Genomic DNA, 11,974 nt, shown 5'->3' on the forward strand with positions numbered 1-11,974 from the left:
ACGGACTCTCTAAATGATATCCCATCATGCAGTACCACCTAACGGACTCTCTAAATGATATCCCATCATGCAGTACCACCTAACGGACTCTCTAAATGATATCCCATCATGCAGTACCACCTAACGGACTCTCTAAATGATATCCCATCATGCAGTACCACCTAACGGACTCTCTAAATGATATCCCATCATGCTGTACCACCTAACGGACTCTCTAAATGATATCCCATCATGCAGTACCACCTAACGGACTCTCTAAATGATATCCCATCATGCAGTACCACCTAACGGACTCTCTAAATGATATCCCATCATGCAGTACCACCTAACGGACTCTCTAAATGATATCCCATCATGCAGTACCACCTAACGGACTCTCTAAATGATATCCCATCATGCAGTACCACCTAACGGACTCTCTAAATGATATCCCATCATGCAGTACCACCTAACGGACTCTCTAAATGATATCCCATCATGCAGTACCACCTAACGGACTCTCTAAATGATATCCCATCATGCAGTACCACCTAACAGACTCTCTAAATGATATCCCATCATGCAGTACCACCTAACAGACTCTCTAAATGATATCCCATCATGCAGTACCACCTAACAGACTCTCTAAATGATATCCCATCATGCAGTACCACCTAACGGACTCTCTAAATGATATCCCATCATGCAGTACCACCTAACGGACTCTCTAAATGATATCCCATCATGCAGTACCACCTAACGGACTCTCTAAATGATATCCCATCATGCAGTACCACCTAACGGACTCTCTAAATGATATCCCATCATGCAGTACCACCTAACGGACTCTCTAAATGATATCCCATCATGCAGTACCACCTAACGGACTCTCTAAATGATATCCCATCATGCAGTACCACCTAACGGACTCTCTAAATGATATCCCATCATGCTGTACCACCTAACGGACTCTCTAAATGATATCCCATCATGCAGTACCACCTAACGGACTCTCTAAATGATATCCCATCATGCAGTACCACCTAACGGACTCTCTAAATGATATCCCATCATGCAGTACCACCTAACGGACTCTCTAAATGATATCCCATCATGCAGTACCACCTAACGGACTCTCTAAATGATATCCCATCATGCAGTACCACCTAACGGACTCTCTAAATGATATCCCATCATGCAGTACCACCTAACGGACTCTCTAAATGATATCCCATCATGCAGTACCACCTAACGGACTCTCTAAATGATATCCCATCATGCAGTACCACCTAACGGACTCTCTAAATGATATCCCATCATGCAGTACCACCTAACGGACTCTCTAAATGATATCCCATCATGCAGTACCACCTAACGGACTCTCTAAATGATATCCCATCATGCAGTACCACCTAACAGACTCTCTAAATGATATCCCATCATGCAGTACCACCTAACAGACTCTCTAAATGATATCCCATCATGCAGTACCACCTAACGGACTCTCTAAATGATATCCCATCATGCAGTACCACCTAACGGACTCTCTAAATGATATCCCATCATGCAGTACCACCTAACGGACTCTCTAAATGATATCCCATCATGCAGTACCACCTAACAGACTCTCTAAATGATATCCCATCATGCAGTACCACCTAACAGACTCTCTAAATGATATCCCATCATGCAGTACCACCTAACAGACTCTCTAAATGATATCCCATCATGCAGTACCACCTAACAGACTCTCTAAATGATATCCCATCATGCAGTACCACCTAACAGACTCTCTAAATGATATCCCAAGCACTCCACAAATAAGTCATGTATGGTGGCCAGAAGGAAGCCATTACTCAAGAAAGTGAACCTTGAATCCCTTTTTGAAGTATGCAAAAAAAACTCAGGAGATTCTGTAGCAGCCATGTTACAAAACGTTTTGTGGTCTGACAAAACAAAAATGTTACTTTTTGACCTAAATGCAAAGCGTTACTTTTGGCGCAAACCCAACAAGGCTCATCAACCAAAGAACGCCGTCCTTACTGTGAAGCGTGGTGGTGGCAGCATGGTATGAAGCATGGTGGTGGCAGCATCATGTTATACGTGGCACATCACTTCTACTGTGAAGCATGGTGGTGGCAGCATCATGTTATACGTGGCACATCACCACTACTGTGAAGCATGGTGGTGGCAGCATCATGTTATACATGGCACATCACCACTACTGTGAAGCATGGTGGTGGCAGCATCATGTTATACATGGCACATCACCACTACTGTGAAGCATGGTGGTGGCAGCATCATGTTATACGTGGCACATCACCACTACTGTGAAGCATGGTGGTGGCAGCATCATGTTATACATGGCACATCACCACTACTGTGAAGCATGGTGGTGGCGGCATCGTGTTAAACATGTTACCAGGATAGAAGGGAAAATGAATGGTGCAACATACAGAAAAGTCCTTGAAAAAAAAAGCGAACACTTCCAGCATGCCGATGAGCCGAAGTCAGTGGAGAGAGGCCCAGTCAGAGCTCTGACCTCCACCCAGTCAGTGGAGAGAGGCCCAGTCAGAGCTCTGACCTCCACCCGGTCGGTGGAGAGGGGCCCAGTCAGAGCTCTGACCTCCACCCAGTCAGTGGAGAGGCCCAGTCAGAGCTCTGACCTCCACCCGGTCGGTGGAGAGGGGCCCAGTCAGAGCTCTGACCTCCACTCGGTCGGTGGAGAGGGGCCCAGCCAGAGCTCTGACCTCCACCCAGTCAGTGGAGAGGCCCAGTCAGAGCTCTGACCTCCACCCGGTCGGTGGAGAGGGGCCCAGTCAGAGCTCTGACCTCCACTCGGTCGGTGGAGAGGGGCCCAGCCAGAGCTCTGACCTCCACCCAGTCGGTGGAGAGAGTCCCAGTCAGTGGAGAGGCCCAGTCAGAGCTCTGACCTCAATCCAATCAAACATTTTTTTTGCCATGACTTAACGTTTGCTGTCCGTCAACGCTTCCCAAGAAACTTGAGAGTTTGAACAGTTTTTTGTAAAAAATAATTACCAAATCTAGGTGTGCAAAGTTGGTAACGACCTATCCCAGCAACTGTAATGGCTGACCAAAGATGCTTCCACCAAGTCTTATCTAAGGCGAGGTTAAGAATGATTCAATTGTGTTTTTGGTGTGTAGATTAGTGGCAAAGTTCTTATTTAAATGCATGAAACTCTTGAGTCACTGTCACAACAAAATGTGAACAGAAGTTCAAAGGTTTATAGACTTTCTATAGACGCTGTATGTTCTTTACCAGCCCAGTCACCTGACTTAGTCTCCTTCACTACCGGCCCAGTCACCTGACTTAGTCTCCTTCACTACCGGCCCAGTCACCTGACTTAGTCTCCTTCACTACCGGCCCAGTCACCTGACTTAGTCTCCTTCACTACCGGCCCAGTCACCTGACTTAGTCTCCTTCACTACCGGCCCAGTCACCTGACTTAGTCTCCTTCACTACCGGCCCAGTCACCTGACTTAGTCTCCTTCACTAACGGCCCAGTCACCTGACTTAGTCTCCTTCACTACCGGCCCAGTCACCTGACTTAGTCTCCTTCACTACCGGCCCAGTCACCTGACTTAGTCTCCTTCACTACCGGCCCAGTCACCTGACTTAGTCTCCTTCACTACCGGCCCAGTCACCTGACTTAGTCTCCTTCACTACCGGCCCAGTCACCTGACTTAGTCTCCTTCACTACCGGCCCAGTCACCTGACTTAGTCTCCTTCACTACCGGCCCAGTCACCTGACTTAGTCTCCTTCACATTTTCTTCGATGACTTGATGAACTATCCCAGTTAATTGATTTTAGATGTGTTTTATTGTATGTTGTGTATACTGACATTCCACTTGAAGCTGTCCATTTGTATACATCAAGTAAAAGTAAGTGCCAAACTGTATTCCAGATCTGGAGATAGTTGGTTTTATAGAGATAGGAGACATCTCCAGTCCTCCTGTCATGTCCAGACACCTGGTCCTGCCTATCGCTGTCAATAAAGGTTAGTTACCGCTTCTAATCTGTGCCTTTTAACTAATACCAAACGTAGTGTTCTAGTCTTCTAGAATATCCTTCTAAATTACTGTTGTCATGTTCTAAAATAGTTTTTATATATTCTAAAAGACTGTTCTAATGTTCTAAATGAGTGTTCTAAAAGACTGTTCTAATGTTCTAAATGAGTGTTCTAAAAGACTGTTCTAATGTTCTAAATGAGTGTTCTAAAAGACTGTTCTAATGTTCTAAATGAGTGTTCTAATGTTCTAAATGAGTGTTCTAATGTTCTAAATGAGTGTTCTAATGTTCTAAAACGAGTGTTCTAATGAGTTTATTGTTGTGTTCTTGGTTCCAGAGGTGGATGATGTGGGTCCAGGAACCACAGAGGAGCCAGAGGAGGAGACATCAGCCAACCAGCAGGCAGGGAAGGTCCCCAACTTCTGTGTCCTACTCCATGGCAGTCTGAAGGTAGAGGGCATGGTGGCGCTGGTGCAGCTGGGGTAAGATAGTACTACGTTCTGTTATAACATGTTATAAAGGTTCATAACATGTTTATAACATGTTATAAAGGTAGAGGGCATGGTGTCTGGTACAGCTGGGGAAAGATAGTACTACATTCTAACACATTATAAAGGTTCATAACATGCTTATAGCATGTCTGGTACAGCTGGAGTAAGATAGTACTACGTTCTGTTATAACATGTTATAAAGGTTCATAACATGTTTATAGCATGTTATAAGGGTAGAGGGCATTGTGTCTGGTACAGCTGGGGTAAGATAGTACTACGTTCTGTTATAACATGTTATAAAGGTTCATAACATGTTTATAACATGTTATAAAGGTAGAGGGCATGGTGCCTGGTACAGCTGGGGTAAGATAGTACTACGTTCTGTTATAACATGTTATAAAGGTAGAGGGCATTGTGTCTCTGGTACAGCTGGGGTAAGATAGCACTACGTTCTGTTATAGCATGTTATAAAGGTAGGGGGCATGGTGTCTGGTACAGCTGGGGTAAGATAGTACTACGTTCTGTTATAACATGTTATAAAGGTAGAGGGCATTGTGTCTCTGGTACAGCTGGGGTAAGATAGTACTACGTTCTGTTATAACATGTTATAAAGGTTCATAACATGTTTATAGTATGTTATAAAGGTAGAGGGCATGGTGTCTCTGGTACAGCTGGGGTAAGATAGTACTATGTTCTGTTATAACATGTTATAAAGGTTCATAACATGCTTATAGCATGTTATAAAGGTAGAGGGCATAGTGTCTCTGGTACAGCTGGGGTAAGATAGTACTACGTTCTGTTATAACATGTTATAAAGGTAGAGGGCTTGGTGTCTCTGGTACAGCTGGGGTAAGATAGTACTACGTTCTGTTATAACATGTTATAAAGGTAGAGGGCATTGTGTCTCTGGTACAGCTGGGGTAAGATAGCACTACGTTCTGTTATAACATGTTATAAAGGTAGAGGGCATGGTGTCTCTGGTACAGCTGGGGTAAGATAGTACTACGTTCTGTTATAACACGTTATAAAGGTTCATAACATGTTTATAGCATGTTATAAAGGTAGGGGGCATGGTGTCTCTGGTACAGCTGGGGTAAGATAGTACTACGTTCTAACACATTATAAAGGTTCATAACATGCTTATAGCATGTCTGGTACAGCTGGGGTAAGATGGTACTACGTTCTAACACATTATAAAGGTTCATAACATGCTTATAGCATGTCTGGTACAGCTGGGGTAAGATAGTACTACGTTCTAACACATTATAAAGGTTCATAACATGCTTATAGCATGTTATAAAGGTAGAGGGCATGGTGTCTGGTACAGCTGGGGTAAGATAGTACTACGTTCTGTTATAACATGTTATAAAGGTAGAGGGCATGGTGTCTGGTACAGCTGGGGTAAGATAGCACTACGTTCTGTTATAACATGTTATAAAGGTAGGGGGCATGGTGTCTGGTACAGCTGGGGTAAGATAGCACTACGTTCTGTTATAACATGTTATAAAGGTAGAGGGCATGGTGTCTGGTACAGCTGGGGTAAGATAGCACTACGTTCTGTTATAACATGTTATAAAGGTAGAGGGCATGGTGTCTCTGGTACAGCTGGGGTAAGATGGTACTATGTTCTGTTATAACATGTTATAAAGGTAGAGGGCATAGTGTCTCTGGTACAGCTGGGGTAAGATAGCACTACGTTCTGTTATAACATGTTATAAAGGTAGAGGGCATGGTGTCTGGTACAGCTGGGGTAAGATAGCACTACGTTCTGTTATAACATGTTATAAAGGTAGAGGGCATGGTGTCTGGTACAGCTGGGGTAAGATAGCACTACGTTCTGTTATAACATGTTATAAAGGTAGAGGGCATGGTGTCTCTGGTACAGCTGGGGTAAGATGGTACTATGTTCTGTTATAACATGTTATAAAGGTTCATAACATGTTTATAGCATGTTATAAAGGTAGAGGGCATGGTGTCTCTGGTACAGCTGGGGTAAGAGTACTACGTTCTGTTATAACATGTTATACAGGTTCATAACATGCTTATAACATGTTATAAAGGTTCATAACATGCTTATAGCATGCTATAAAGGTAGAGGGCATGGTGGCGCTGGGTAAGATAATGTGTTATTCTATTCTCTCTCAATTCAATTTGCTTTATTGGAGATTTACAATATTAACATAATTAGAATGATAATAATCAAAATTGTCAAGGGGACAATAGTAACAACAATAACCAAGGGTCAAAATAACCAACACATTGAACAATAACAATAATCATACAGTAGAGGACATGTGCAGGTTTATTGGTCTGTCAGACACTGTCCCTCATCTTATGGCAGGCAGCAATGTAGTGCGCTGCCAACCCACAGCTCTCTGCGTCCTCCCCCAACAGGACGGGTAGCCTATCCTCATCAGAGAGGTCTTTGAAACCTTGAATAAGGGTTTCAAATTTTGGGGAAACGACACTCTGTTAATTGTTTACACATTTTTTTTTTTTTACATTTTCTCTCTCTCTCTCTCTCTCTCTAGCCCAGAGTGGTATGGTATGCTGTACTCCCAGGCAGACAGCAAGAAGAAATCTAATCTCATGATGTCTCTGTTTGAGCCTGGACCTGAGCCTTTACCCTGGCTGGGCAAGGTGTCGCAGCTTGGGCCTATATCAGGTAGCTTTATCAAACGATTCATTAGAGTTCTACCACCTGACAACGGTAGCTTGTTACCGTACCTCCTCTCTTTCAGATGCAGCTGAGAACCCGTACGGTGAGGATGACAGTAAGAGTCCTTTCCCTCTGCAGCCTAAGGTCAAACGCAGCTACGCTCAGAACGTCACTGTCTGGATCAAAGCTAGCGGACTGCAGGTACAGATAACGGGCTGCAGAAATAGAAGCTAGCGGACTGCGGGTACAGATAACGGGCTGTAGAAATAGAAGCTAGCGGACTGCGGGTACAGATAACGGGTTGTAGAAATAGAAGCTAGCGGACTGCGGGTACAGATAACGGGTTGTAGAAATAGAAGCTAGCGGACTGCGGGTACAGATAACGGGTTGTAGAAATAGAAGCTAGCGGACTGCGGGTACAGATAACGGGTTGTAGAAATAGAAGCTAGCGGACTGCGGGTACAGATAACGGGCTGTAGAAATAGAAGCTAGCGGACTGCGGGTACAGATAACGGGCTGTAGAAATAGAAGCTAGCGGACTGCGGGTACAGATAACGGGCTGCAGAAATAGAAGCTAGCGGACTGCGGGTACAGATAACGGGCTGCAGAAATAGAAGCTAGCGGACTGCGGGTACAGATAACGGGCTGTAGAAATAGAAGCTAGCGGACTGCGGGTACAGATAACGGGCTGCAGAAATAGAAGCTAGCGGACTGCGGGTACAGATAACGGGCTGTAGAAATAGAAGCTAGCGGACTGCGGGTACAGATAACGGGCTGTAGAAATAGAAGCTAGCGGACTGCAGGTACAGCTAACGGGCTGTAGAAATAGAAGCTAGCGGACTGCGGGTACAGATAACGGGTTTAGAAATAGAAGCTAGCGGACTGCGGGTACAGATAACGGGTTGTAGAAATAGAAGCTAGCGGACTGCGGGTACAGATAACGGGTTGTAGAAATAGAAGCTAGCGGACTGCGGGTACAGATAACGGGCTGTAGAAATAGAAGCTAGCGGACTGCGGGTACAGATAACGGGCTGCAGAAATAGAAGCTAGCGGACTGCGGGTACAGATAACGGGCTGCAGAAATAGAAGCTAGCGGACTGCGGGTACAGATAACGGGCTGCAGAAATAGAAGCTAGCGGACTGCGGGTACAGATAACGGGTTGTAGAAATAGAAGCTAGCGGACTGCGGGTACAGATAACGGGTTGTAGAAATAGAAGCTAGCGGACTGCGGGTACAGATAACGGGCTGTAGAAATAGAAGCTAGCGGACTGCGGGTACAGATAACGGGCTGCAGAAATAGAAGCTAGCGGACTGCGGGTACAGATAACGGGCTGCAGAAATAGAAGCTAGCGGACTGCGGGTACAGATAACGGGCTGTAGAAATAGAAGCTAGCGGACTGCGGGTACAGATAACGGGCTGCAGAAATAGAAGCTAGCGGACTGCGGGTACAAATAACGGGCTGTAGAAATAGAAGCTAGCGGACTGCGGGTACAGATAACGGGCTGTAGAAATAGAAGCTAGCGGACTGCGGGTACAGATAACGGGCTGCAGAAATAGAAGCTAGCGGACTGCGGCGTACAGATAACGGGCTGTCAGAAATAGAAGCTAGCGGACTGCGGGTACAGATAACGGCCTCCTGATAGCCGAGTGGTATTTATGAAAGACCGTGATTGGAGATGTGTTAAGGCCTCACTGTAAAGGACTATGTTGATTGGTTGAGAGGTGTTTGACTTCCTGTGTGTCAACCAATCAACAGACTGATGTGCAGAAGATCCTGAGGAACGCCCGGAAACTGCCAGAGAAGACCCAGACCTTCTACAAGGTAGTCACTGTCTGAGACACATACAAACAAACACACAAGGTAATATTCACCAGAGAGAAAGTTCTGGGATGGATAGTTAAGTTTTCCTGATTAAACCTGGGTCATGTTCAGTCGGCATAAAATGGTCGCAAACATGGAGGTAGAATCGTTTCATTTTCCGTTGCAAAACATTTTACAACGTTTTGATGTTGTGCGCTAATGAACACAATCCTGGTTCTGACCGCCGGCCCGCCGTCTCGTTCATTTGGTATAGAAAATTCTCGTGACACCTTGAAATACATCCACAGGTACATCTCCAATTGACTCAAATGTTGTCAATTAGCCTATCAGATGCTTCTAAAGCCATGACATCATTTTCTGGAATTTTCCAAGCTGTTTAAAGGCACAGTCAACTTAGTGTGTGTAAACTTCTGACCCACTGGAATTGTGATACAGTGAAATAATCTGTCTGTAAAGAAATGTTGGAAAAATTACTTGTGTCATGCACAAAGTAGATGTCCTAACCGACTTGCCAAAACTATAGTTTGTTAACAAGAAATTTGCGGAGTGGTTGAAAAACGAGTTTTAATGACTCCAACCTAAATGTATCTAAACTTCCGACTTCAACTGTACTTGGTGAATAAAAGTGTATTTATTTAGTTGTGTGTCTGTCTCCTCACCAGGAGCTGAACCGTCTACGAAAAGCAGCGCTGGCCTTTGGTTTCTGGGAGCTGCTGAAGGGAGTTGCAGAGCTCTTAGAGAGGGAGTGTACTCTGCTGCCAGACACAGCCCACCCTGACGCTGCCTTCCAGCTATCACACGCTGCCAAGCAGCTGAAACTAGCCTCCACAGGAGACTCCCAGTACGCTGCCTTCGATCAGAACATCAACCCCATGCACACCGACTTCTCTGGGGGAGGAGCTGGTATGTAGAGGAAGGAGAGAGAGGAAGGAGAGAGAGGAAGGAGAGAGAGGAAGGAGAGAGAGGAAGGAGGGAGAGGAGGAGAGAGAGAGGAAGGAGAGAGAGGAAGGGAGAGAGGAAGGAGAGAGAGGAAGGAGAGAGAGGAAGGAGAGAGAGGAGGAGGAGGGAGGAGAGAGAGGAAGAAGGGAGAGAGAAGAAGGAAGGAGAGAGAGGAAGGAGGGAGAGAGAGAGAGAGAGGAAGGAGGGAGAGAGAGAGAGAGAGGAAGGAGGGAGAGAGAGAGGAAGGAGGGAGAGAGAGAGGAAGGAGGGAGAGAGAGGAAGGAGGGAGAGAGAGAGAGGAAGGAGGGAGAGAGAGGAAGGAGAGAGAGTGAGAGAGGAAGGAGAGAGAGATAGGGAGGAAGGAGAGAGATAGGGAGGAAGGAGAGAGAGAGAGGGAGGAAGGAGAGAGATAGGGAGGAAGGAAGGAGAGAGAGATAGGGAGGAGAGGGGAGAGAGAGGGAGGAAGGAGAGAGAGAGAGGGAGGAAGGAGAGAGAGAGAGAGGGAGGAAGGAGAGAGAGGAAGGAGAGAGAGGAAGGAGAGAGAGAGGAAGGAGAGAGAGGAAGGAGAGAGAGGAAGGAGGGAGAGAGAGAGGAAGAAGGGAGAGAGAAGAAGGAAGGAGAGAGAGGAAGGAGGGAGAGAGAGAGAGAGAGGAAGGAGGGAGAGAGAGAGAGGAAGGAGGGAGAGAGAGAGAGGAAGGAGGGAGAGAGAGGAAGGAGAGAGAGTGAGAGAGGAAGGAGAGAGAGATAGGGAGGAAGGAGAGAGATAGGGAGGAAGGAGAGAGAGAGAGGGAGGAAGGAGAGAGATAGGGAGGAAGGAGAGAGAGATAGGGAGGAAGGGGAGAGAGAGAGAGAGGGAGAGAGAGAGAGGGAGGAAGGAGAGGGAGGAAGGAGAGAGAGAGAGAGGGAGGAAGGAGAGAGAGGAGAGAGGGAGGAAGGAGAGAGAGAGAGAGAGGGAGGAAGGAGAGAGAGAGAGGGAGGAAGGAGAGAGAGGGAGGAAGGAGAGAGAGGGAGGAAGGAGAGAGAGAGAGGGGGAGGAAGGAGAGAGAGAGAGAGGGAGGAAGGAGAGAGAGAGAGGGGGAGGAAGGAGAGAGAGAGAGAGAGGAGAGAGAGCTTCTGAAATGGCACCCTATTCCCTGCCCTCGTATCTGGACTTCAGAGATGTTGACTGATTTCAAACTGCCATTACAGCTTTGTAAGTGTTGTCAAAATATGTTTAGTTGCTCAGTGAAACTCCATATTTGGTGAGTAACTATTTTAATTTACTCCCGTTTTACAGCCGGTATGTAATTCCAGAAAATATCTAAATAAAAATGTACAAGCAACCGGGGGGGAAAAAAACCCTCTTTGGCATCTCGTTCACTCACGTCCAAGTCAGAAGTCTACAACAGCTGGAGCTGCCAAAGAGGCCCCCCGTTTGCTTGTACATTTATATTTAGACCTGATTTTGAAATAATAAAAAACGACATACCGTAGTTCAAACTTCATATTTGTTGAGTAACGACTGTTTATTTGGACGTAATGCTTGCAGAGATGTCTAATAATGACAGTTTGAATCTGAGTTTCCTGGGTTGTTAGAGAGGAGAATCGTCAGGATCAATATCACTAAAGTCCTGATACTGGGGGACATATTCCCTATATATCCCTATAGGACCCTGGTCTAAAGTAGTGCACTATATAGGGAATAGGGTGCCATAGGGCCCTGGTCTAAAGTAGTGTACTATATAGGGTGCCATAGGGCTCTGGTCTAAAGTAGTGTACTATATATAGGGAATAGGGTGCCATAGGGCCCTGGTCTAAAGTAGTGCACTATATAGGGAATAGGGTGCTGTTTCAGACTATAAGAATGAAGCTCTCTGGTTCACCAACTGTTAACTCAATGCTTAAGGCCTATGGCTTCACATGTGTTTTTGACCTGTTTTGTACATATCGTTTTTATAACTTTTTCCTAAATGAATAAATGGAAAAAAAAGGGTTTCTTTTTTTCCTCCCTCCTAATCGCCGTGTCAACGATGAGTATTTTTTTTAAAATTAATTTTACACAATTTACCCAG

At 45.6% G+C, this 11,974-nt stretch overlaps 1 protein-coding gene across 2 annotated transcripts in view; it reads left to right on the top strand.

The window, feature by feature from the left end:
- The window catches only part of ints14 (integrator complex subunit 14), a 42,662-nt gene extending 32,683 nt beyond the window's left edge, over positions 1-9,979 (top strand). Inside the window, exons 7-12 of one of the 2 annotated variants that reach the window (XM_045706272.2) lie at positions 3,907-3,999; positions 4,348-4,492; positions 7,033-7,166; positions 7,243-7,361; positions 8,919-8,984; positions 9,647-9,978. In XM_045706272.2, coding sequence (XP_045562228.1) covers positions 3,907-3,999; positions 4,348-4,492; positions 7,033-7,166; positions 7,243-7,361; positions 8,919-8,984; positions 9,647-9,895 — 806 coding nt within the window. In that variant the 3' untranslated portion in view covers positions 9,896-9,978. Of the gene's footprint in view, positions 1-3,906; positions 4,000-4,347; positions 4,493-7,032; positions 7,167-7,242; positions 7,362-8,918; positions 8,985-9,646 lie in introns of both variants that reach the window. The other variant, XM_045706273.2, reaches the window with a different exon arrangement.
- The last annotated feature ends 1,995 nt before the right edge of the window (positions 9,980-11,974 follow it).

This window comes from Salmo salar, chromosome 23, assembly GCF_965601325.2.
Source record: "Salmo salar chromosome 23, fSalSal1, whole genome shotgun sequence".
Lineage (NCBI taxonomy): Eukaryota > Metazoa > Chordata > Actinopteri > Salmoniformes > Salmonidae > Salmo > Salmo salar.